The 24,177-nt window shown below is 41.2% G+C and overlaps 3 protein-coding genes across 3 annotated transcripts; all 3 read left to right on the top strand.

Moving 5' to 3' along the window:
• Window positions 1-19: 19 nt before the first annotated feature.
• On the top strand, window positions 20-1,909 carry LOC144740077 (E3 ubiquitin-protein ligase SH3RF1-like). Its single transcript, XM_078622960.1, has 6 exons — window positions 20-78; window positions 229-399; window positions 612-883; window positions 956-1,242; window positions 1,332-1,537; window positions 1,729-1,909. The coding sequence occupies exons 1-6, from the start codon at window positions 20-22 to the stop codon at window positions 1,907-1,909; spliced, it is 1,176 nt and encodes a 391-aa protein (XP_078479086.1).
• Window positions 1,910-4,291: 2,382 nt separating this feature from the next.
• Window positions 4,292-12,030, top strand: LOC144740076 (kinesin-like protein KIF3A). The gene is given in 22 exon segments (XM_078622959.1): window positions 4,292-4,297; window positions 4,921-5,200; window positions 5,388-5,494; window positions 5,496-5,530; window positions 5,694-5,742; window positions 5,744-5,779; window positions 5,942-5,962; window positions 5,964-6,048; window positions 6,318-6,430; window positions 6,432-6,458; window positions 6,565-6,621; window positions 6,623-6,763; window positions 6,876-7,050; window positions 7,161-7,250; window positions 8,959-9,115; window positions 9,214-9,394; window positions 9,764-9,874; window positions 9,995-10,120; window positions 11,024-11,077; window positions 11,179-11,247; window positions 11,343-11,473; window positions 11,982-12,030. Coding segments are annotated over 22 exon segments (2,100 nt in total).
• Window positions 12,031-18,153: 6,123 nt separating this feature from the next.
• On the top strand, window positions 18,154-24,170 carry LOC144740075 (uncharacterized; the record flags this gene model as incomplete). The annotated part of the gene is made up of 8 exons (XM_078622958.1): window positions 18,154-18,220; window positions 18,501-18,610; window positions 18,717-18,784; window positions 20,216-22,347; window positions 22,421-22,505; window positions 22,617-22,780; window positions 22,847-23,020; window positions 24,053-24,170. Coding segments are annotated over exons 1-8 (2,918 nt in total), but the record flags the coding sequence as incomplete, so codon positions are not given.
• Between the last annotated feature and the right edge of the window lie 7 nt (window positions 24,171-24,177).

Below are 24,177 nucleotides of genomic sequence, written 5' to 3'. Positions count from 1 at the left end.
GGCTCTGTTGAACCCCCAAATGTATTCAGCCTCCGCAGACAGCAAAAACTCCTCCACACAGCAGCTCTCAATCAGTGTGTGAGTCACACTTTCCCCTCATCTTCACAAATTAATAATGAACTAATGCAAACAACAACCACCAGCCACTGATCATTCTGAAATCTGCATTGTATGTGAAATCTGCATTGTATGTGAAAATAATTTAGGTAAACCCCCTTGTGTGACTAGGTGTGCTGTCGTGTACTCCTATAAGCCACGGCGTCCTGAGGAGCTGGAGCTGAGGAAAGGAGAGATGGTGGGAGTGTATGGAAAGTTCAAAGAAGGCTGGCTGCGTGGGTTGTCTCTCAGAACAGGCAAAGTGGGCATTCTGCCCAGCAACTACATCACTCCTGTGCTCAGGTGAAAGGCTCTGACCCCTGACTTAATCCAGACAATAATTTATTGTGGGCAGAAACCCTTAATCATGCATCAACACTTCATTGATTCATGATGATACATGAATGTAACAAGTATAAATTGAATGTATGAATTAAAGGGGGGTAAAAGGGGTTTCACTGCAGTCAGATAGGTGATGCTGGTTGAGTTTACTCTTTCCCTTTGCCTCCCTGCAGAACGTCAGCCAGACTCCTAGAGACCAAAGCAGCTAGTGCCTCCTCACAGCACAACACAGGCGCTGGAAAGAAACCTGCAGCCGCCAGGAGTCCTGCTGTGGTCCTTGCTCTTGATAGGGTAAATACTGATGGAACGATACAGTCAACAGGACAGGTCCCATCTGTGCCAAATGGAGCACAAGCAATGTCATCCACTGGAGGAGGGAAGTCATCTTTCTATGGGGCGTCACAAGGCTGGGACACCGTAAGGCGTATATTTAACCCACACAGAGGTGAGTGAACAACCAGTCCCCCTCCTAAAACATTTGCCTTTTCAAAAAATGTCCCTTCATATTTTTTTACAGGCTCCAACCTGTTCAGCCATTCATCCAATTTGAATGTTCCGTCCAACTCGCAGCACTTTGCACAAGTTCAGGCATCTGGCTACTCACCCGCCCTACAGAGGAAGAAAAACATTTTGTCCAACTCTGGCAGATGGATGACTGAGCCACCAGCGCTCCCTACTGCAGCTGTTCCAAAAGACAGGGACTTTAGTACTTCTTATGAAGCAATATTTCATCATGACAGACAACAGTCCAATGGCCCTCAATCTATTCTAATCAGGCCTGATGCACAGAAGAACATGGACAGAGTTAGTTTTTTCACTTTCTACTTAGAGCATACAGTTTGCTGTGAAGTTTTTTTGCCATAAATTACTTCAATGTTCTGCTTGTTCCCCAGCCTATGAAATCAGTGCGGTTCCTCACAGATGAAGACCCCCCTCCTCCAAGACGTCGAACTTCCTCCTGGTCCTCAGGAAGTCAGGTTCCTTCCAACAGCCACCCTGGGCCCCCTCCACTAGAAGTGTGGGCCCCATCACTCACACTAGGAAGAGATGGACCAGGAATCATTCTGAAAGAGGGGGAAGGCTCCTTCTCTTCGGAAAGGCCTTGAAACAGCCATCTCAGATCTGAATTCAAACCCACACAAATTAATATCCTCCCAGCCGTCAATAACAGCGCTGTCAGCTCAGTTCAGCCCTTGCAGGCATGTTGGATTTGTGCATTTGTCCTTGAAACTGAAGATCCCTGATTAATGAAAGATAAGTTATTGTGTTTTCCTTTTTTTTTCTTCACAGACACAGAGTGACCACAACACATTTAGCCCAGGCAGACTCTGAACTCAGTCTGCTTCAAGGAGAGTTTGTCCTTGTCCACAGACCTCGACCTGACGGACGGGTTCTGGTTACTCAAGAGAGCAGTGGCCAGACAGGCTTATTTCACAGTAGTGTTCTTCAAGCCCTGGAAAGGCTGAGCTGACTGTACAGTCTTATCTTAAAAATTATATTTTGGTATTCCCTGTGTTTCGGCTTCGGAAACCGCTGAACATCGATGCGTGTTGAGGTGCACGGTAAAGGTTAAAATTGCCAAAAGACTTAAAAGTAAGAATTTGTTCTTTTCCTGACTTCATGTGTCCTTCTACGTATGTGCATGTATGTCAAACATGTACGATAATTATATCTTGCACAAACCCTCCCTAATGGCTGTTCCCTGCATCGGTGAGTGCCTTTGTCAAAACCTTCAAAGAAAACAAGCTACTTTATTTAGAAACACATGGTATGTACTGCTTATGTGATAATAAATATTCTTCTAGACTATTCATAGCTGAATGTTTAATTAAATTCAGAAGTCCTGCATTCAAAAATGTGGAAGCAACAAAATCATAAATCATTCAATCAAACTTGAAGTTAAGTTAAACCAGTGCTTAAAACCTACAGCCTCAGGTGTGTCTATGGAGACATTTTCTTCTTTGTTAGAAAACGCAAAGGTTGTCTGTGATGAAAGGTGGTGGAGGGGTGCACCATGGGTCAAGCAAAAACAATTTTAGGCAAATCCAGGTATCCAAGTTCATTAATTTTACAGAAAAATAATACTGTAGCGACCACTATCAAAAAAATACGAAACAAAGTCGCTGAGAGGCTGAGGTTAGGGTATTTTGCCTATTGTCCGACACGCTGCACCAAAAGATATTTGCTGAGATGAAAAGATGTGTTAAATGACATTTATTGCAGAAAATAACTTCTGGTAACGTGCACAAAATATAGAAAAGAAATTAAATCACAGCAATCAAAGCAAAACAGCGGTCAACAAAAAATGAGGCTTCCCACTCACTCACCCTCTCTTTCTTTGTTACCTCCCTCTCCCTCGCCAGTGCACAGGTGATTATATCATCTAGGTGTCCACCCACATCCATGTGACCTAATTACGTGATTGTAAACACAAATGAATATTAAAATATAAACAACCAAAACAACCTAAATATAAACCACAAAATAATTAACTATTTAAACCTCATATTACCTTCATGGCTTCTACAAATACATTGACCTTTATGGGGGAATTTCATATTTCCAGTGATACTCGTATACTAGTATAGTGATATAGTGATATCACTATATCGATTTAAAATGGTTCATCGCAGTTGTATGATGTTTGTGTGCACTGCCAGTTTAATTGTCTGTTGCTTTTAAGGCAGTTTAATGCTTTAATTTGAGAAATGGGCTAACCCTCAGCTAACTGAAGGGTCTCGATGACTTCTTACTTTGAAGTAAGGATTGTTTTAAACTGAGACCATATCGGCTGATACGATTTGTATGAGAGTTATGAGAAAAATCATAAAACAGACACTTTGATAAATGCTATTGAATGCATCCAGTAATGACCATTTAGTATATACTGTATGTGCTGTTTTGACTCTCCTATTTCTATCCCACTGTAATGACAAATCCATAACCCAATTTATGAAAACTAATTTGGTCACTCAAGACACATCTGGAGGATGTCAGGCCTGTAGTTTTTAAGAAAGGGATGAAATACTGACTATTACAATGGTTTGGAAAGCAGAATTCGAGAGAAGTAATACCACAACAACAATTATCTATAACTCAAAATGAATGTAATACATTATTTTGTAAGAAAGTAAATTTTGGTGTTTATTTATTATATATTATGTCCTTTATTTTGTTATTTTTACTATAACGTAATCAAACATTCCCGGTTGCCCAGCTATTAGGTGTGTGAGCTTCCGATGATTTGATAGTGTCTTAGCATTTCATTTTTTCGGATGATCGAAATTAGTGACGTTTAGATGAACCAATAAAACGGTCTCGAACTACTTTCAACAATTGCACCGAAAATGGGTTCAGTCAATGCTTCGTTTGTGACCTCTAGTGGCAAAACATGATACAGCACAGAAATTTCTTAAAATATGAGCGCATCTTTGGTTTGTATGAATGATGATTATGATTGTGATTATGTACATAGGATGGGGATTCAACCATTTTTATTGCAAAACAATATATTTTTTGAGTATTTTTTCAGTTTTTTTCCAGTTTGGAGAACACACTTTGGTGGGGGTTGGTGTACATTGATAATACCTGTATGTTTACTGTGAGTAAAGTAGTGATGGCTGGTATGAACCAGTCACGTGATGCACTCATGCGACCGAAGCAGCGTCATACGTCATTGGTGGTCACGTGAGTTTTTTACGCCTCATAGCAAGCTTCGAAGCAGCGGTTCCAGGGGAATGCTGCTTGACTTTGAAGCCTGTACCCCCAGCGTCGATGTCTGACGACCATCATTAATTACAAACAGTAATTTACCGCTTTGGATAAACTGACACAGCCCTTCAACAGTCTAGCAATGCCGGTAAGTCGTCACGTTTGTTTTTGTTTTGTTTGCAAAGGGGCCCCTCCCTTCCTCCGACCTGACAACTGTGATGCTAAATATTTAGCTTCGTTAGCCAATCTATAACAGGTCAGGATATTAGGAACAGGGGATTTTAATATTCGGGGATGAATTACTCATCCATAATCATTGATAACGTGGGATGTTCACCTGTCTTTTCCCACATATGTTGTCTGTGTGATGTGCTAGCAAGCTAACGTTTCAAACGCACCTCGCAACCCACTGCCAGCCAAGCTGAGACAGCGGGCTAACTAGCTAATTAACGGACCTCTGAATGTTGAGACCTACCTGGTGCGACGTAGTAGCTGAAAACAGACAAGTGTCATGATGTAACTTCAACGTCAAAGTGACATGCACGATTCACTTTGTCATTTCTCTTCTTCTTCTACTGTAGATGAGAAAGTAGAGTTAAAATTGATGTCTAGTTAGCTTTGTGGTGCAAGTGCAACAGGAATCAGTATTGTGAATATCAACATAAAATACATTTTTAAAAACTAAATAAAATATGGGCGAATATTTTCAGTCACTATCAGGATTTCATGTTCATGTTTTCTCTTCTCATGGCTTCTCATTTCATGCTTCAGAGCAACAAGCCAGAGAAGCAGGAGGTCAGCGACAATGTGAAGGTGGTGGTGAGATGTCGTCCTCTCAACCAGAAGGAGAAGATGATGGGCCACAAGCAGGCTGTCATTGTGGATGAGATCCGTGGAACCATAACAGTCAGCAAGCTGGAGACTTCCCATGAGCCTCCCAAGACCTTCACCTTTGACACTGTGTTCGGACCAGACAGCAAACAGCTAGACGTGTACAACCTCACAGCCCGCCCCATCGTTGACTCAGTATTAGAGGGTTACAATGGTACAATGTGATTGTTTTGGTTTTCAGAAATTCAGAAAAGAGTTTGCTGCCTGATCTGTTTATTAATATTACTGTATGAACTGAGTGGTATGTTTTCATTTGATCACTTTCATCTTTGATTAACACAAGTTATTCCTGAGCTTACTCTTATTGATGGTGGCTTTTATAATCTGCTATCCGTTTCAGGCACTATTTTTTGCTTATGGGCAAACTGGCACTGGGAAGACCTTCACCATGGAGGGTGTACGAGCGGTGCCAGAGCTCAGAGGGAATAATCCCCAAAACTCATTTGCTCATATTTTTTGGTCACATTGCCAAGGCAGAGGGCGACACTAGGTAAAGAGTGGTCACTTAGGAAATATTGAAATATTAAGTCGATGAAAAAATAAGGAGAATTAAGGACAATAATTCCTCAATTTACACTAAATTAACTAATACTTGGCATGTTTTTTCCCGTGTAGAATCCTCCATGTCAGCGTTTATCTACCTGTTCTTTCAGGTTTTTGGTTCGTGTCTCATATCTGGAGATTTACAATGAGGAGGTTCGGGGACTTGTTGGGCAAGGACCAAATGCAACGGCTAGAGGTGAGAAAAGTTTAATCTGAGTTAGGGATTAATAATAAATTCCACTTTACAGGGTCTGTCAAAAATCATTAGTTATATTTCCATCACTGAAGTATAGAACAGGTAACTCAGTAGACTTGCATCTCTCCTTTTTCCATGACACGTCTGTCTTTCACCTGGCAGGTAAAAGAAAGACCAGATGTTTGGTGTGTACATCAAAGACCTCTCCGGTTATGTTGTGAACAATGCTGATGACATGGACAGGATTATGACACTGGGCCATAAAAACCGTAAGTAATCAAGACATCTCATAATACAATTTATGACCATTACACTTATTTTGTAGTTGATCAGTTAATCAATATTCGTATTGTATTCTTTAAATACACTACATGCCTAAAATGAAGAGGCTGTGATTAATATTGCCAAGCATGCATTTCATAGATAATGCTTGAATATGATGAATATGCTAGTTTATTCACTAAATATTTAAAAAAATGACTACAGTTGAAATAAAATGCTTATTAACAAGCAATGTTGAATCTTACGTTGTTTCTAGGGTCTGTTGGTGCCACAAACATGAATGAACACAGCTCCCGTTCTCACGCCATCTTCACAATCACCATTGAGTGCAGCGAGAAGGGTGTGGATGGGAACCAGCATGTGCGAATGGGGGAAACTTCATCTAGTTGATCTTGCAGTATGTATAGTAACAGTTTAGTTTCAAATGTAGCTTTTGAGTATTGCCTTATCTCTTACAATACATCACACCACCACTAACCTGTCTGCCCCTTCCATGCTCACAGGGTTCAGAGAGACAGGGTAAAACTGGTGCCACAGGTCAGCGTTTAAAGGAAGCAACCCAAAATCAACCTCTCTCTCTCCACACTGGGTAATGTCATCTCCGCTCTGGTGGATGGCAAGAGCACGCACGTGCCTTATAGGAACTCCAAATTAACCCGTTTGCTGCAGGATTCACTCGGAGGAAACTCCAAGACCATGATGGTACAGTGAAAGTTTGACACACACTTCACAACAAATTCGTTTTTTTCTGAACTTGGCTTTGACATGTACCTTCTCTGCCTCACATTTTAAAGAACATATTTTTCCCAACCAGTGTGCCAACATAGGTCCAGCTGACTATAACTATGATGAGACCATCAGTACCCTGCGCTATGCTAATCGAGCCAAAAATATCAAGAACAAAGCCAGAATCAACGAAGACCCAAAAGATGCCCTCCTACGCCAGTTTCAGAAGGAGATTGAGGATCTGAAGAAGAAACTTGAAGAAGGTGTTGAGTCTCTTCCACTCGAGTTGAACAGACTGAAAATAATCATGAAACTTGAAAAACAGTCCTCTTTGTAAGTCTGCTCTTTAAAATGTTTTGTGGGGCCTTTTAAGGTGAGGAGATCTCTGGCTCAGACGGCAGCGGGTCGGAAGAGATGGATGAAGCTGATGACGACATAGGAGAAGGCCGCAGAAGAAGAAGAGGTAAGGGAGTGTATCAACATTCAAGCGTTGGGTTACTTAATTTGTATTTCTTGGAAATACCCATCTTGATACTGCAGCTGCATAGCTTTTGATTAGTGATGAAATTGCAATTTTTTTTTTAAACTTTAATAATTATATTCCTACGTGAGTATGTTGAGTTGCCATCTGCATGCATACATCCCCATAATGCTTAGCCTAAGCTTTATGTTCCTAGAGCTTCTCTCTCTACATCTTCTTTCTCACTCATGTTGACACCAGGAAGCAACCTTCCCCGTTTTCAAAGCATTTGAAACTGTGAGCTACTACAATGGTACAGAGTTACAGAGTTATGGTACAGATGGTACAGAGTTATCCAAAGAGCTAACAGTTTGATACACACTTCTGAAAATATAAAAATTGCACAGTTTAACTCGAATTAGAATCATCAAGAGTGATTAATAATGTAGAAATACTAAAGTTTCACCATGCAACACGTTATTTCTCTCAATTTCTGTAATAGTTTCATTTTCAATTGATCACAGTGCTATTTTTAAAACAGGCCTGTGGACACCTCATGAGGTCCCTGCAGGCTACCAGGTGCCCGTGGGGCGCCGCGTTGGTGACCCCTGCTGCTTTTATATATATATAGAGTCACTAATTTGATCCTCTGTCAGTGTTTTTCATTCAAATAAAGCTGGAACTTGTATTTTTCATGCATATTATTTTATCAGTCAGTCTGCATCAGCTGTAGTTCATGACAATCACATCAGTAAAAGGTGACCACACAGTTTGTCTAGCAGAATGTGTTGTTCACTGTGGCTAATAGGTACTGGGCACTGGTACAGTTTAACAAAGCTAGAAAAGTAAATGCCAGCTGTCAGTCATCAGTGATGGACGTACATTTGCCCAACACATATAAAAATATACATTAGATACATATTTATTACTGGTCCAGCTGTAGCTTCTTCTCTTGGAAAATGCTAAACAGGCTTTCATCTACCCCGTGTTTCATTAAATGTACTTTTATTTCCAATTCTGATTCAATGTCTCGTCACTGTTTCCTTTTCCTGTGGTTGTTGCGTCATTACAGAACTGCTTTTTGTTTGTCTCTCTATCCTCTGTTCCTGATAATTACATGGTACTCTGTAGAGTCGTAACTCTTTCAATATCATCACTCTCTTTATCTCTCTTTCTCCTCCCGGTCCAAATGCGGCCTGTCTGCCGTGTTTTACACCTCTTTATTCAAGAAGAAAGAGGTTGGTGTTAGAATCTACATGGTGTTGCTTCAGCAGCAAAAGTTATCCAAATCGTCATTATTTCTTTCAGTAGTTTACAAGTTTACTGAATAGTCCCAATGGATCAGTGTGTGAATGCCATCCATCTGTGGCATGTTCTCCATGTCCATTAAAAAAAACAGAAATATATATATGTATGTATGTATGTGTATATATGTGTGTGTGTGTGTGTGTGTGTATATATATATATATATATTTGAATTATCAAAAATAATTAATTGTCTGATTTGATAAATAAACTCATGTGCAGCTGGACTGACTCATGTTAAATGACTATGGTTTGTATTATTATAAGTTCTACAAATTAACACCCAGGTATTAAATAGCAGTGGACGGAATTTTGCACTGGAATCATTTTATCCAATATAAATATTGCTGGCCAAGGAACCTCCAAAATTAAAAATGTGATTTTATTCCACTGTGTCTCTCTCAAGGGAAAAAGAAGGTGTCCGCAGACAAGATGGTGGAGATGCAGGCAAAGATTGAAGAGGAAAGAAAGGCGTTGGAGGCAAAACTGGACATGGAAGAAGAAGAGAGGAACAAGGCAAGAGCAGAACTTGAGAAGAGGGAGAAGGACTTGCTCAAAGCTCAGTGAGTCTATGGAAGGAAACATTTAACTGTGTGACAGAGACACAATCTCCTTATCCCCTATTACAGACCTGAAACACTTCTCTTTCCCCTCCCCTCAGGCAGGAGCATCACCTGTTGCTGGAGAAACTGTCTGCCTTGGAGAAAAAGGTGATTGTGGGAGGTGTAGACCTTCTGGCCAAAGCTGAGGAGCAGGAGAAACTCCTGCAGGAGTCTAATAGTGAACTAGAAGAACGCCGCAGGAGGGCGGAGCGGCTTCGGAAAGAGCTGGAGGAGAAAGAGGTGAGGATGTTTAGTAGAATTAGATCTGCGCAAAACTTCACTGCAAAGTACCTCAGTAAATGGATCTGCATCTGATATGTCTATACAGTATGTTTGTCATTATCACACTGTAACAGTAGTACTATTGGAGTTTCATTCAACATTAACAATAATGTTATCACATTATTTCTTGTTTTTTTTCTGTGAATATTTGTAGTTTGAAAGCAGTAAACTGGAATTCCCATCTTGCTTTGTTTTAATTAAGCATGTAGCGTTTTGAGAACGAGACCTTTGCCCTTTATATACATCGTAGCTTCTGTTGGGTCAGTGATCACAGACTGTATGTTGAGGGAGAAGCACATGAATAAAAATGTCATTGATCCAAAACAGCAAGAGCGCCTGGACATCGAAGAGAAGTACACAAGCCTTCAGGAGGAAGCTCAAGGGAAGACCAAGAAACTGAAGAAAGTATGGACCATGCTGATGGCAGCCAAATCAGAAGTACGCAAACCAATAAGAAGACGTATAAGACCATTAAAACGTCACTCTGACCCATCCCTGGCTGAGGTCAGCTGTTATTAATCAAGGGTACGAAGTAAATGACTGTGTTTTGAACTGCAGATGGCAGATTTACAGCAGGAGCATCACAGAGAGATTGAGGGCCTCCTGGAGAACATCCGCCAGCTCAGCCGGGAACTGCGACTCCAGATGCTGATCATAGACAACTTTATTCCCCAGGAGTACCAGGTCCATGAGTGCATTTATCATTGTCTGTTTCACCGCTTCCTCTCACTGTTTAAAAATAAACCCAGAAAAAGCTGAGACACTGAAGATGCAGCTCACACAGGTTGGAGGTTGTATGTAGGAACTGGTGTCCCACCTGGCTGAACAGTTTACTCTCATTTTATAAGCGCATTTAATGAACAGCAGCAGTTCATAGTCAGAGACGGAAGGACTTTAAACAAAAGAATAACATCTCATCATTTGAGAGCAACAACTGCAAAAGCATAAATCTCCCCATGCCTGGATGTTGAGATGGCTAGAAGTTGTCAGCGGACCTCAACGATAGTATGCTGTACCAATTGAGCCAAGATGGAGGTTTGGCCAGCCCAAACATAAAGAGCATTCCAGTTGTCCAGACATGATCAGAAATTAGCATATGCAACACTTTGAAAAACATCCCAAGATATATGGAGTTGACCTACATTAAAGCCTTCAGCTTGAACGTATGTGCTTGACATCAAGGTCTGATATCACACACATTTAGTACACACATTTAGATGTATTTAGTACACTGAGATGTATTAGTACATCTCAGTGCAAAAAAATATATGTGACGCATCAGAGGCAACACTGATTAAAATCATGACTACTGGCATATATTAGATAGAAATGCTCCATGCATAAAAGTAAGACACAGACAGATACAGAGCGTCACAATTTAAAGCCTGATTTCTTTTTCGGCGTCAAATAGACGCCTGTGTGTTGCCGAACCTGCACCTCCCCAGGAATGCAAATCTGCTGCTGACCCAGGGAGAGAGGCGAGGCAGCAGAGTTGTGTGATGGCTCCAATCTGGTTTAGGTGTCTGCAGCAGTGAGCTCATCTGTCCTTGTTTCTGGGTTTGACATTTTCTCTGTTCTTCTGTGCAGGAGATGATAGAGCATTATGTGCACTGGAATGATGACATTGGAGAGTGGCAGCTGGTGAGAGTACTGGTTTATTGTGTAGATTAACTTCAATTGGAATTTGTTTTAGCGAATCTATGACTAATCTGTGTGCTTTACTTTGATTGTGTATGTTTCAGAAATGTGTGGCATATACTGGTAACAATATGAGAAAACAGACTCCTGCCCCAGACAAAAAGGAGAAAGATGTGGGTTTTTTTCTTTCTTTCAGTCATGTTGTTAGGTAATGACTGCTTTTGTTCACAATATCATATGTTCTCTTTTCTGTCCCTGCTTCCTGCAGCCTTTTGAGGTGGACCTGTCCCATGTGTATCTGGCTTACACTGAGGAGAGCATGCGACAGTCACTGATGAAACTAGAAAGGCCCAAAACTTCTAAAAGTGGCAAGAGTGGCAGACCTAAGACTGGTCGGAGGTAATTGTCACATAGACCGCACATGGTCTGTAACTCCCCATTCTGTTCAGCATCACTGCGTGAGTCCAGTCTATTCTTATTGCCACGTGGTCCAATACCAGGATGTGTATTGATCCTTAGAATGTTAGCTACATAAAACTCAATTTTCTTTTTTAGTATCATTATATTGTTAAGTTAACTGTTTAGCTAAGACTTGATCCAGCATGTGCTTTTCTATCAGGCACTCAGGAGGACTGTAGGAATCACGACCTTTCAGGATGTTCTAAAAAGAATTACCTGCTTTGGAGTCATTCTGTTAATACTAATGAGGGATTAAGAAAATACCCCTACACCACAAAGAAAATGCTAAAAATACAATATTTTTAAGTTCTGGTCACTCCACATGTAAAAACCTCTTTTCAGGGCTGTTCTTTTCACAATTATCGGTACATGTACTTTTACCTCCACTAAATGAGGCTGAAAGCTTCCGGCACTCATTGATAACATCTATCTACTTATCTTCACACAGAAAAAGATCTACAAAGCCAGAGGCTGTGGTCGATTCCCTTCTGCAGTGATTGCTTCACTGCAGCTCGGACCCGCTGGAGGACAAGATGTCAGTTTGTCTGCATAATGTACTGGTGGAAAGTTACCTATATTCACTGTATATCTGACAGATTCAACACTGAAAGAGCTGTTGGGTTAGGTTGGATTTAAGGTCTGCTGCTTAGAAGAATGTGGTATTTGTATTATACTTTCTAACTTCCTTGACGACCTACAGCAGCCTTTTTTTTAACGTAAACACTGCTATCAGTAAATCGTTAATGCCAACATCAGTGTGTTTATCTTTCTTGCTACACTCTGAAATTAGTTACAGAATGTTACAAATATCAGTCATGAACTAGAAACTTAATCCGTATACTGTTAAAGTGGTGTTAAATATACTGAATGACTCACAGTCTCGACTACTGTTGCACCGCTTTCATGCAAATGAAAAACCAACATTTAAAAAAAAAAAAAAGGTTGACAGTGACCTGTACACTACACAGCTGAATTCTAGTCAAAGCTGAATTCACACTTGAAATAAAACAAATGACTCTCGTTTGAGGAAAGGAAAATAATTCATGAATACAGAGAAAATTCCGCTAACGTGCCGAGGAAAGAGTATGTAGTCTTAAATATGTACATGAAACGTGCACTTTTTCAGTTAGGTCACAAACATAGCAGCATGAGTGTCGGCCACCTCTTAGATTAGTGTAATTTGTTCATCTTTTTATTTTAAAATTTTTGAGAACACTCAATATTGAGATACATGATCTATGCCTCAGTATAATACACTAGTACGATATTGTGAAGATAATTTAATTTTTTGTGTTTTTTTAGTGGAGGAAAACTTTTGTTTCATGATGTATGTCATATGTTTACATCCACCAAATCCCTGTATATTTTATTTATTAAATTATCATGCACGTTTTACCTCACACGCTTGTACTTTCTTTCTATTAATTGTCATTGTGAATGATTATTTGTGTGAATCTGTAATTTCAGTAATAGTCATAAAGTGATCAGTAGTCATGTCCTGTATTGTGAAAAATGACACAGCAGCACAAGACAAGCGTTCTCACAATAATTTATTGAAATATAAATACCAATTATTTAAAACATGAGACATTAAAATAAATATATTTGAATAAATATGAATATATTATGAGCATCACGTGACTTTCTCAACACAACCCATTTTTCATGGATGCTAATTAGTTTTCACTGCACACGTCTGGATGTCCTTCAGCAGTTTATGCAGCAGATTTGTCTGTGTAGTGTTCAGATGACAGTTCACATTCTTTGTCTGAAACAAAGGATTAGGACAGGTTTAATTTACAATGATCAGTCAACACAGAACTCAAGGAAACTTTTGGGACTGGACAGACATTTTTGATTTTGCAAAAAGCAAAAATGTCCAAAAATGGCTTTTGTCATATTTTTTTTCCCCAAGTGTTTCTTTGGGATTTTTTTTGGAAAATAACCAATCAGCACACAATAGTTCAGAGAGTATCATTAATGGCAGACAATAAGGTCAGTTCATTTTGGCTGATAAATCTGAGCATCTCTCTTAATTGTGCTTTGGGAGGGACTAAAAAGTGTGAATATTTTCTTTTTTTTTTTTTACCCCTTTGTTGTAAAGAGCCAAGAGACGGGTGAGTTTCGATGATGTGCTGAAATGTGTGGTGGTTCTCAGCGCCTTCTCAGCCAAACAGAAGAAATGTTTCTGTGAAGACAGTCATCACAATTAGTGATGAGAGGCGGTGAATTTCATATTGCTTTGTAAAATGCTTTGAAACAAGGTTCAACAGTTACAATACATGCTTGATGTCTCAAACTTACCCCACATGTGGTCCCGTCTGGTGCCGATTTCCATGGCACAGATACACCCTCCAGCTGCAGTGAGAAGATATGAATAGGTCAGTTTGTTGTACAACCAACAGGCCATCACACAAAACATTTATGTTTCTCACCGGCTGACTGGACGCATTCTTTGCTTCGTCGAGAATGTTCCTCAGCATTGGTTCTAAACGGAAGTTGGTGCGCGATACCGCATGGATCATAGTGATCAACAGCATCAGTGCCAGACTTTGACGGTACAAGATCTTCATATTTCCAAGAAGGTTTAGCCAACACTAATTCTCAGGTTGAGTAAAGAGTTGAAGTGTTGCTGCTTATATTGACCTTAAAGGCCGACACTTCCTCACTTAGAGGAAGGCACCATATAAGGAGTAAGATGTATATCTGATTTTTTTGTCAGAAGTTCCACTCGAGTCATGGCCTTCCTCACTATCTTTACCAAGAAATTACCAGTCAACTGCTTATCAGTGAAGTGTTCATTAAGAACTGCTGGCCACCGTCATGTACTCCATTCTTAAATATAAAGACAGGAAAGTTGATTGAGAAGTCTTTTTAGGATGACCTATTCAACTTACTGACCTTTTTGCGAAAGATGTGTGGGACTAAAACATCACAGACAAAATTGATACGATCTATGATGACACCAGCAAGTGATTAAACTTCCAGTGGTTAAACTTTCAGCATCACACCTCATTCCCCTGTCATGAAAGTATCTGCTCTGTGTGGGCACAGTGGAAACCTGAGTCAAACTTGCAGGTTTAGCAATCAGTAATTAATGGGAAGAGGAAAGTTTGACAGAAAGAAGAAAAAAACCCTTTAAAATGTTTACCTGTGGTAACAAGATGAAAAGAAAACGGAAATAAAATATAATCAAAAATAACCTAAATATAGCCATCTTAATCAACTATATGAGAGTTTTATCATCATTCATCAGTCTGATAACTCTGCTAAAGTGAAGCGTAAGATTCAGTTTGAAGTCTGGTGGATATGTACTTTTTTCATATCATGATGATATTCTGGGCTGGTGTGACCATCCCGATCTTTACAACTACAAATCATGTTAAAATCATGTTTTGACACGTCCATGTTTGGTCACCCAGTAAGCATAATCTTAGCTAGACTTTCACCCAAAATGGCTCTACGTCAACTACATTCCCATAGCAAATGTAGGAAAGTCCCTATGTTTGTTCCACATTTCCAACAGGGGTTATCAGGTAATAAACCCATCCTATGGTGTCTCGAGGGGGTGAAATAAAATCTATGTATTAACTTACTGCATATTGGTTCACTTCCCTCTAGCCTCCTTGATGTGTTTTTCGGGGTTTGCTATTATTCTCCTCAATTCTTCCTCACCGAGTTCACATTCCAGATCTCTCTGCCACATGAAACACCTACAGATCCTTGTTTAGTCTGCTGAAATCCTGATAAAACACCACTGCTCTGTGTTCTATCTCTGGCAGTTCTAGGAAGTCCCTTACAGGGTTTGTCCCATGTGTAAATTGCCCTTTTCTGACACATTGTTTAATTTGCGGATATCTCCAGAAGTTGCCCTTTTCTTCTGAGTCATATTTTTCCACTAACTCTGAAAATGATATAAATTCTCCATTCACAAATAAGTCACTTAAGTCACATATTCCCGTTGCAAACCATTGTTTCCAAAAAACAGCTTTCTTCCCAATCTGTACAGGCGGGTTATTCCGTAATGCGGCATATATCTGTTTTTCAAGTGTTAAATGTTAATGAAAAGTGTAAGACAAAATACTTTTGTCTTACATATCTGATATATATGGTCATCAAACGAGTTCAAATCATTTGAACAGCTCTTTTGAATGAACGATGAGAACCGACTCACAGTTGAGTTTTATCAAATAAATACATATAACGCAACACTCTATTGAACAGCTCTTTGAAAGAAACAATGCTTGTAAATGTTTTCTTGCTGCTACACGTGTAAACACACAGAAGCTGCCATAAAAGTCGGTTCCAGCAGTTTGGCACAACAGCAAGCTGGCGCAGAAGACGAGACACCAGCGCAGAAAGGTTCATTTGGTTCATCTGTGCTGCGTCAAGCAGCTACCTGCACAGGGAATGGACGGTATCTGCCTATAAACTCCACAGCCATCAGAGAGAAGTTCGTCCCACTCAGGCCTTGATGTGTGACTGTCAAGGTTTTCGATTTAAAACAGCCTGAAAATGTCTTGCAACCAAAGTAATCTTTTACTGAAAGTTGGTTGCTGTTGACATTGCATCATTTTTTTTATTGTTGTTGTTGTCGCAATTTTTAGGTGATGGGACAGATTTGAAGTTTTGTCTGTTCATCTACAGGAATGTGCATGCGGTGGTGGGAACAGACGCCAACCCCTCTCCCGTTGTCAAAAGTGGTGGGAGACATCAGTTCATCCGTTCATCATTCAATCACTTCGACAAAAAGTCTTAGGCCGTTGTTTTACAAATGAAATGTGGTACATGAAAATGAAAAAGAAATAACTAAAAAGTGAATCCAAGTTGACCACAGCAAACACACCATGAGAACACCTGCGGGTTTGCTCACCCACCGCTGAGACTCACCCAGCGCCTCTCCTTGTGCTCTGGAGGCTCAGCTGCAGCTTCCAGCCAATAGCAGAGCTCACAGGATTTAGGCTCGATGCGCCATTTTACTGCGTCCACAGCCATCCGGCAAGATGGTCTCCCTGCTTTGTCTCGCCTGACCGGAGTATTTTGAGTCTGCTGTGGCTTTTTATCGCTTCCGCAATACCGAAAATCCACAGAGTGACCTGATCTGGACACCTTGTACCAAAACACACAACCTGCTCTGTTTATCGAGAAATGACGACGATGAACAGCGGGTAAGAACAGTGTTTAATGTGGTTAGACAAAAGTCAATTGTGCATTGATTACTATGCTAACGTTCCCTCCGACACTGGATCTCGCCATTAGTGGCTATTGCTATGTAGCGAGCTATGCTAGCTGCGGCTATTAGCTGCGCAGCCGGCAATGTTCAACTCCGTGGGAACGAAGAACCCATTCTTCACGTGTGCATTGCGGTATGATTATCAGCGTCACGTACTATTTAGGGAATGCATTTACCGGACAAAAACATGCAGATTCGGATAGAGCTAGCTTCATGCTGCTCTCCTACTTTGCATACTCGGAGACTGTGCCAGTCTGGCGCGTAGGTTCCTGTCATGGTACCGTCGGAAGGAAGGGAGGCCCAGGCATGCATTTTTCAGTGCATGCCCATGCATCAGAGCCTGCTTGCACCGCTCGGATGGCAAGATTTCCGGGGCAACGTGAGACATGGAAGGCGGACCGATAGTTGTGTACACACCGTGGCGGCTAAACCTGCTAATGATAGCAAGATAAACTTGGCATCCGCGTCTGACTGGAGTTGGTGTGTTGACAAAACATTTTGCAGCCCCCCCCCCCCCCCCCCCAGCTGGCAATCAATGCAGCACTGCATGGTGCTGTCCGGGGACTTCCCGATGATTTCGACTCACACTAGGTTTGGGAATTAGTTGATGAGTAGCAAACGGCTAAAAGATACCTCGACTAATGGCAAACATCCAGCGGTAAGCAGCACGCTGTGATGACGCAAAACGGAAAAATAAACGGCGGCATCCGCAGCTTGGACACTGCTCGTCTGGTTACAGCCACTTGTCTGTTGTTACACTCTCACTAGCGATTTGGAGTCTCGTCATTCAATGACATATTTCAGTGTGTTCTAAAATAGTTGGATGTCAGTCATCGCATCATATTTGACCACATCCACCAGCTGAAAGAAATCCTGATTGTATCTCCAGGTAAAATGAATCTGGCTGCCTCTGAATCACACCCTGACCAAATGGCGGAGAACACAGGAGAGGTGAGTTGTCAGGCTTTTAACAACTCACAGGTTAATTTTGAAATGATTGTCTGGATGTTTGTTCTGTAAACATCTCAAATTCTCCTTCAGCCTGGTCACTCAAAGGAAACGATGAAGCCTTCCTCTTCTCGTACCAAGAGGTGAGGTTTTCTGGCATGTGCTACTATTATCAGAAGAGATATTGCGTTTCACAGACACTTAAGTCACAGATGCTAAAGATGATGCATTTACATCTTTTTAGGAAGCCCACTACTGTAGCTAAGCACACTGGACTGAACGAATCCGATGTCTCTGCTGAGAGTGACAGTGAAGGAGCCTCTTCAGACAGTAACACAGGCAAAGGTGTGACCTTCCGTTGTTTTGATTACAACATTGCAGCTGAAAGGAATTATTCTGTGTGATGTTAATTTGATTTCTGTCTGAAGGCACTTTAGTGATGAGGCCAGCTGGGAATGACAAAGGCACAGTGAAGCTCAGAGTGGATTTCAAACCGAAACATTCAGGTACTATTTTAATGCAGATGAACCAGGGTCCTGGTCAAGAGAGCAGGTTGTGTGAAAAGTTTGTTAACCCTGAAATTAAGGCAAATTGATGATATTTCAGTTCTATTTTCATGTCACTCTGAAATAAGAAGGATAATTCTGCAGAGTTTACTCATTTCAGGATTGACAAACTCAGGATTTTCATGAAACCTGCTGTTTGGAACGGACCCCAGGACAGCAGACATAGACTCTGAAAAGTGTGAACAAAGGGGATAAGAAGATGTTGTTGTCTCCATCACAGATGATACCCTGCAGAAGAAGATGAACTGCACAGCCTGTGGAAAACAAGTAAACCAGTTTCAGCGCAGCTCTGTGTATGAGCATCCGGTACTCAAAGTACTTATTTGCAAGGTAAACCTCCGTGTTTGTTTTGAAGATATTCACAGCCATGACAATGATACTTCACTTTTCAATCTCCAATCCTGCTGTATAACTGTCACATTTGCCTTTACTCCAGTCATGCTACCAGTATTACACAAGTGATGACATCAGCCGAGACTCTGATGGAATGGATGAACAGTGCAGGTAACATGGTTTTGTAAAAAAAAAAAAAAAATACAGCAGAAGCCATTTGAAATAGGAATGTAATGTTTGTTTCGTTTACGTTACACTTCAATGCCAACCTGGCAATTCTGTTTGATGAAACATTAGAAAAGTATTTTCCATTGATTTATTTGCTTTTCAGTTAATGTACCCTCAAATAGTTTGGGAGTTTATAAAGCCACCAAATATGAACTTGATTATTGAGGGTTGGGCCGTAATGCAGTGAAACAGTCTACCGGGGGAAATAGCAATGTTCATTCATTCATTACCGCCAGTGAATTCATGCCATATTACATGCCAGCATTGCCATCCATGCCATGTTTACAATGATCAGAATTCCCAAATTCAATGCATCAGTCAGGGATATCTCCCACCTAAGATACATGTGAATACGTTTTATTGGTTTTGTTCTCAGCGGATCAGACTCAATGAGGATCAGCATCCTCTTCCCCCTGTGCGCCCAGAGCAGACAATGCGGCTGTGATGTAGCACTAAATCACTGAATATGTTTCACACATCTTGATTTAAGATGGATTTCACAATGTAAACAAGCAAAGGCTGCACACAGTCATACTGGAGTCAAACTGTCGGCCAGACCCAGCGTGAGATCTCCTCCTCACGTCATTAATCATCAGTCAGTCAATTTTTATTTATATAGCGCCAAATCACAACAAATGTCATGGACTTTGTTATTCACAAATAACACAGAATTTCATTAAATTTTTATTGAATATTGTGAATTAAACATTTGAGAGGGAGTGAGTATCACACTCAGCAGCAAAGGAACACCATAAAAACAGTTGAGATACCGTGAATTGCATGTGAAATCGGGCCCTCGGCTGTTCCAGGGGTCTGTCTGCCGATCATTTAAATTGGCACCGTAAAGACCATTTTTCTGACTCATAGTTGTTCTTAGTTACCGTACACGCCTAGATTTAGTCAACTAAACTGCTTCAGTCCTTTTGTTGCAGGGGGGGAAAACGGGTATCCAGAAAAAAAACAGAAAATAAAAATGTATCTATTGTAGTTAGGCATAACCAGTATTCAGGAGAAATCTAACCTATATTCAGGATATCAAAGGTGTGACATCATTTTCAAGGATAACGCTATGCTTAGTCAACAGAACATGTTCCCTTTGCTGTATTTTTCCCAACAGTGTTGGAATGAGAAACCATTAACATGTACAGTGTATTTATGAAAACACATTTACATCAAAGTGCATTTGGCTAATGATCTAAAACATCTGTTTGATGGATACAGGTCAGTCCTGTGTGAATTCAGATGTAACACGATGAGTGTTTAAGGGAAGGCCGCTTAGGATTGGCTTCTATTTCTCGATGAAAGCATTTTCATGTTCAGATTCCTTCTATAGTGAAGCCTCTATATCCACTCGATCTGTGACTCTCTCCTCAGGTGGTGCGCTGAAGGTGGTAAGCTCATCTGCTGTGACTACTGTAACAACGCATTCTGCAAGAAATGTATCCTGCGCAACCTGGGAAGAAGGGAGTTATCAACCATTACTGATGAGAACTCAAAGTGGCATTGCTATGTCTGCAGGGCAGAGCCTCTTAAAAATCTTGTCTCGAAATGCCACAGTGTCATGGAAAAAAAAAAACTTGAGACACTCAAGCCGCGAAAAGCTGACAAAACCGAGGAGCGTGACAACAAGAGGCACAAGAGTAAAGCAGACAAAGAGCACAAATCAGTTGTTAATGGGAAAGAACACACTGAAGGCTCAGGGACCATAACATTCTCCTACAAAAAAATTGAGATACCCAAAGATCTTTTAAAGAAAGCAAAAAAACTTGTTGAGACTACAACTGGTCTGAACAATACATTCATCCAGTTTATCCAGCAGGCAGCTGAGGAGCAGGAAGACAAATCTGTGAGGTATCGGCATTTGAAAGCCTTCAAGGCTGTACTTGCTGATTTGAAAAAAGCCCACAGGGCTTTGGAGGAAGCTTTGGAGCCGGAGTTAAACAAAATGGACTTACAGAATGGAAATGAAGGGCAACATATACTCAGAAAAAGCACCAGTGCTGCACCAGCTGTAGAAAAGGGCCACAAGGATGATGTGGCAAATGAGATTGAGGCTGTTGAGGAGCCTGATGAGAAGCAGCCTGAGGAGCCTGACGAGGAACAGGACGGAGAGCTGGACGAGAAAGAACATGAGACGGATGATGAGCATCACAAGATTCAAGAGGAGCTGGACGAGGTAAAGCATGAGATTCAGCAGGAGCAACCGGAGCCGGATGAGGAGCAGCATGAGGTTAACGATGAAGAGGGAGTTGATGAGGAGCAGGAGGAGGCGGAGAAGAAGCAGGAGCTGGACAATATGTGTGCATTAAAGGAGAGTGCAATGAAGGACAGCCAAACGGAAACTATAGAGACCAAAATTATTAAAACCGAAGTGTGTGATGATGACCTGCTGTCACGCAATGAAATGTCCCTCGATCATGACATTATGGCTGTTCCTCCTTCAGTCCCTGAAGAGCTTTTTCAGATGGTGGAGAGTCTTGCAGATTCCGCCATGTTGTTACAGACTGACAACAATTCTGTCACAGACACTGACACAAAGTCAAATGGAAACTCTCCAGATTCCCAGCACTCCCGTCCCAAGGTGAAGAACCTGATTGTCAAACTAACTCCGGTGCCTGTCGTGACAACATGCAGGTCAAGAACTTCCAGGTCCAAGAACAAAGAGAAGGATGAGGAGATGCTAAAACACAAAGAGGAGATGAAAGACGACCCTGTTGATGCAGGAGATGGAACAAACAGCCCACCACCCAGTCGTCGCTCCAGTAGAGTGAAGACCACTCCGCTGAGAAAGCAGGCAGAGGATAAGGGTAAGGACTCCTCTGAATCAGAGACCGAGGAAGACAGTAAAGGCAATACCAAGTCCCCCAGGAGAAGCACCGGTACCCAACCCATGGATGGAGAGCAGAGCCAGGCTTCTTCGTCAAAGAAAAAGACATCCGACTCTGACTCTGATGAAGTTCCTGACATATTGCTAGAAAAAGCAGCAGAATGCCACAGCACAGATGAGGAAGAGGGAAGCGCCAGTGCAAAGAAGCGCTCGTTTAAACTAAACAATGTGTCTTCACAGGCGACCGACAAAGTTTCAAAACGCAAAAGGAAGTCCGAAAACTCAGATTCAGATGCTGGGAACAAAGGCAGCAAAACCTCTAAGAAATCAAAACGGAATGGCTCAGATTCCTCCAATTCGGACGATGACAAGGACACCAACAGTAAAGTGGGTGCAGGCAAGCGACGATCTACCCGCGTGAAGAAACAAGATAAAGCAAAAGAGGACGGCAAAAACTCACCCGAGAGGAAGGCAGCCGATCGGAGAAGATCTTACGAAAAGAAGCGGAAAGGAAAGCACTCCTCCAAGGTAGCCTCCAAGCTGCAGTTGTCCTCGAGCGAGGATGAGGAAGTGGAGCAAGCCGAAGAGGACTCTGGCGAGGACAGCGACCAGCAAAAGATCAAGCCCATTGTGGAGGATAACTTGGTTGGAGGTGGAGGAAACTTCCATCAGTCCTCAGGTAATACAGAGGTCACAGAGCCTATCAGACTTGCCTGTGCTTCCCTCTGACTGCACCTGTGTCTCCTGTGTAGGAGATGAAATGGCTGGCGGACAAGACGACATCGATGATCTTGAGAACAGGTTATTCAAAAAGAGCAGCTTTCCTTTTCCTCATGAGTAATAATTGCTAATAATAGCAATTATTACTCATTTACTTGCTTATGACCATTTGTGTGTATTGGTTTGACATTGTAATGATATTAATTGTTTTTTCTCTTTTCTTGTAAGAATTGCAAAGAAAATGCTTCTTGCTCAAATTAAGTCCAGCTTATCCTCGGAAAGCTCCTCTGATAATGAAGGTGAGGAAAAAGGGGAAGAAAAGTCCTCCAAGACAGTTCAAGAGGCGAAAGATGACGACGACGATGATGAGGATGACGACAACGACACAGAAGGTAGCAAACGTTTCGTAAGATCTGCCGATTAAACTCTGAATATTCACGCTGTCCCTCTCTTTCAAGACAACGAGGATTCAAAAGACTCAGGTTCTGATGTGGAGGTGAAGAAGAGCGGTCGACGCCACAAGTTGCTTCGTCATAAACTTTCACTGAGTGAGGCTGAATCAGGAGACGAGAAAGCCGCTCGTAAAGACAAGAATACAAAGGGGGCCAAGACCAAGTCAGACAGGCGAAGAGGTTTGTTCTGAATAGGTCTTTTTTGTGTATTGGGAGGGGTAAAATGAGAGAGAGAGAGACAGACACAGTATGTATATATGTGTCTGTATGTATGTGTATATACAATATATATGTGTATATACAGCTCTGGAGAAAAACACATTGCAAAATTGTCAGTATTTCTGATTTTACTATTTATAGGTATGTGTTTAAGTGAAATGAACATTTGTTTCATATTATAATCTACTGACATTTCTTTCAAATTCCAAATAATAATTGTCATTTACAGTATTAATTTGCAGAAAATGACAAATGGTCAAAATAACAAAAAAGATGCAATGTCTTCAGACCTCAAGTAATGCAAAGAAAAACAAGATCATGTTAATTTTAAAACATCACAGTACTCATGTTTTAACTTAGCAAGAGTTCAGGAATCAATATTTGGTGGAATAACCCTGATTTTTAATCACAGCTTTCATGCATCTTGACATGCTCTCCACCAGTCTTTCACATTGTTCTTAGGTGACTTTATTCCAACCTGGCGCAAGAATTCAACAGATGCTGGAATGGATTGGCTGTCATGCATTAAGAGATGATGATTTCAGACAAAAAAAAAAATGCAGTGGTCGCTTAATTTTTTCCAGAGCTCTCTCTCCCTCTCTCTCTCTCTCTGTGTGTGTGTGTGTGTGTGTGTGTGTGTGTGTGTGTGTGTGTGTGTGTGTGTGTGTGTGTGTGTGTGTGTGTGTGTGTGTGTGTGTGTGTGTGTGTGTGTGTGTGTGTGTGTGTGTCCCGTATAATGTTTCTGTGACTGGTCGAAATGTGCACAATAAGAAGGAGCTTTCAGAGATGCTCCAGGAAACCTTATGAATGAATGTGCAATATTGATACTGACACCTCCGTATGGATAGATGTATATTAAAGAAGTCCTCCACAATATATTGCTATATCAATATTTTGAACACACCACTAATATGTATATGGATATATGTGTGTGTGAAGAACAAGTATTTACTTGTGAGACCAATCAGTGACCTTGATGTTGATGTATGGCAGTAGATAGCGATGGCTCCACAGACTCAGAGTTTAAGAAGTCACCATCCAGTGCAGAGTCCGGGGTGAGCGAGGAGCTCAGTGAATCAGAGAATGATGGCGGAAAGCGTCGGAAGACCAGGTGGGTA

This window comes from Lampetra planeri, unplaced genomic scaffold (genome assembly GCF_965212315.1).
Source record: "Lampetra planeri unplaced genomic scaffold, kcLamPlan1.2.h2 scaffold_1883, whole genome shotgun sequence".
NCBI classification, from domain to species: domain Eukaryota; kingdom Metazoa; phylum Chordata; class Hyperoartia; order Petromyzontiformes; family Petromyzontidae; genus Lampetra; species Lampetra planeri.
The sequence above is the reverse complement of the archived record's forward strand: the minus strand, read 5'-3'. Positions and strand labels throughout refer to the sequence as shown.

Coding starts and splice junctions, on each gene's coding strand:
- LOC144740077 (XM_078622960.1), top strand. CDS start 20: ATGTATTCAGCCTCCGCAGACAGCAAAAACTCCTCCACACAGCAGCTC. Junction 884..955: donor TATATTTAACCCACACAGAG/GTGAGTGAACAA, acceptor ATTTTTTTACAG/GCTCCAACCTGTTCAGCCAT. Junction 1,538..1,728: donor GGCTCCTTCTCTTCGGAAAG/GCCTTGAAACAG, acceptor TTTTCTTCACAG/ACACAGAGTGACCACAACAC.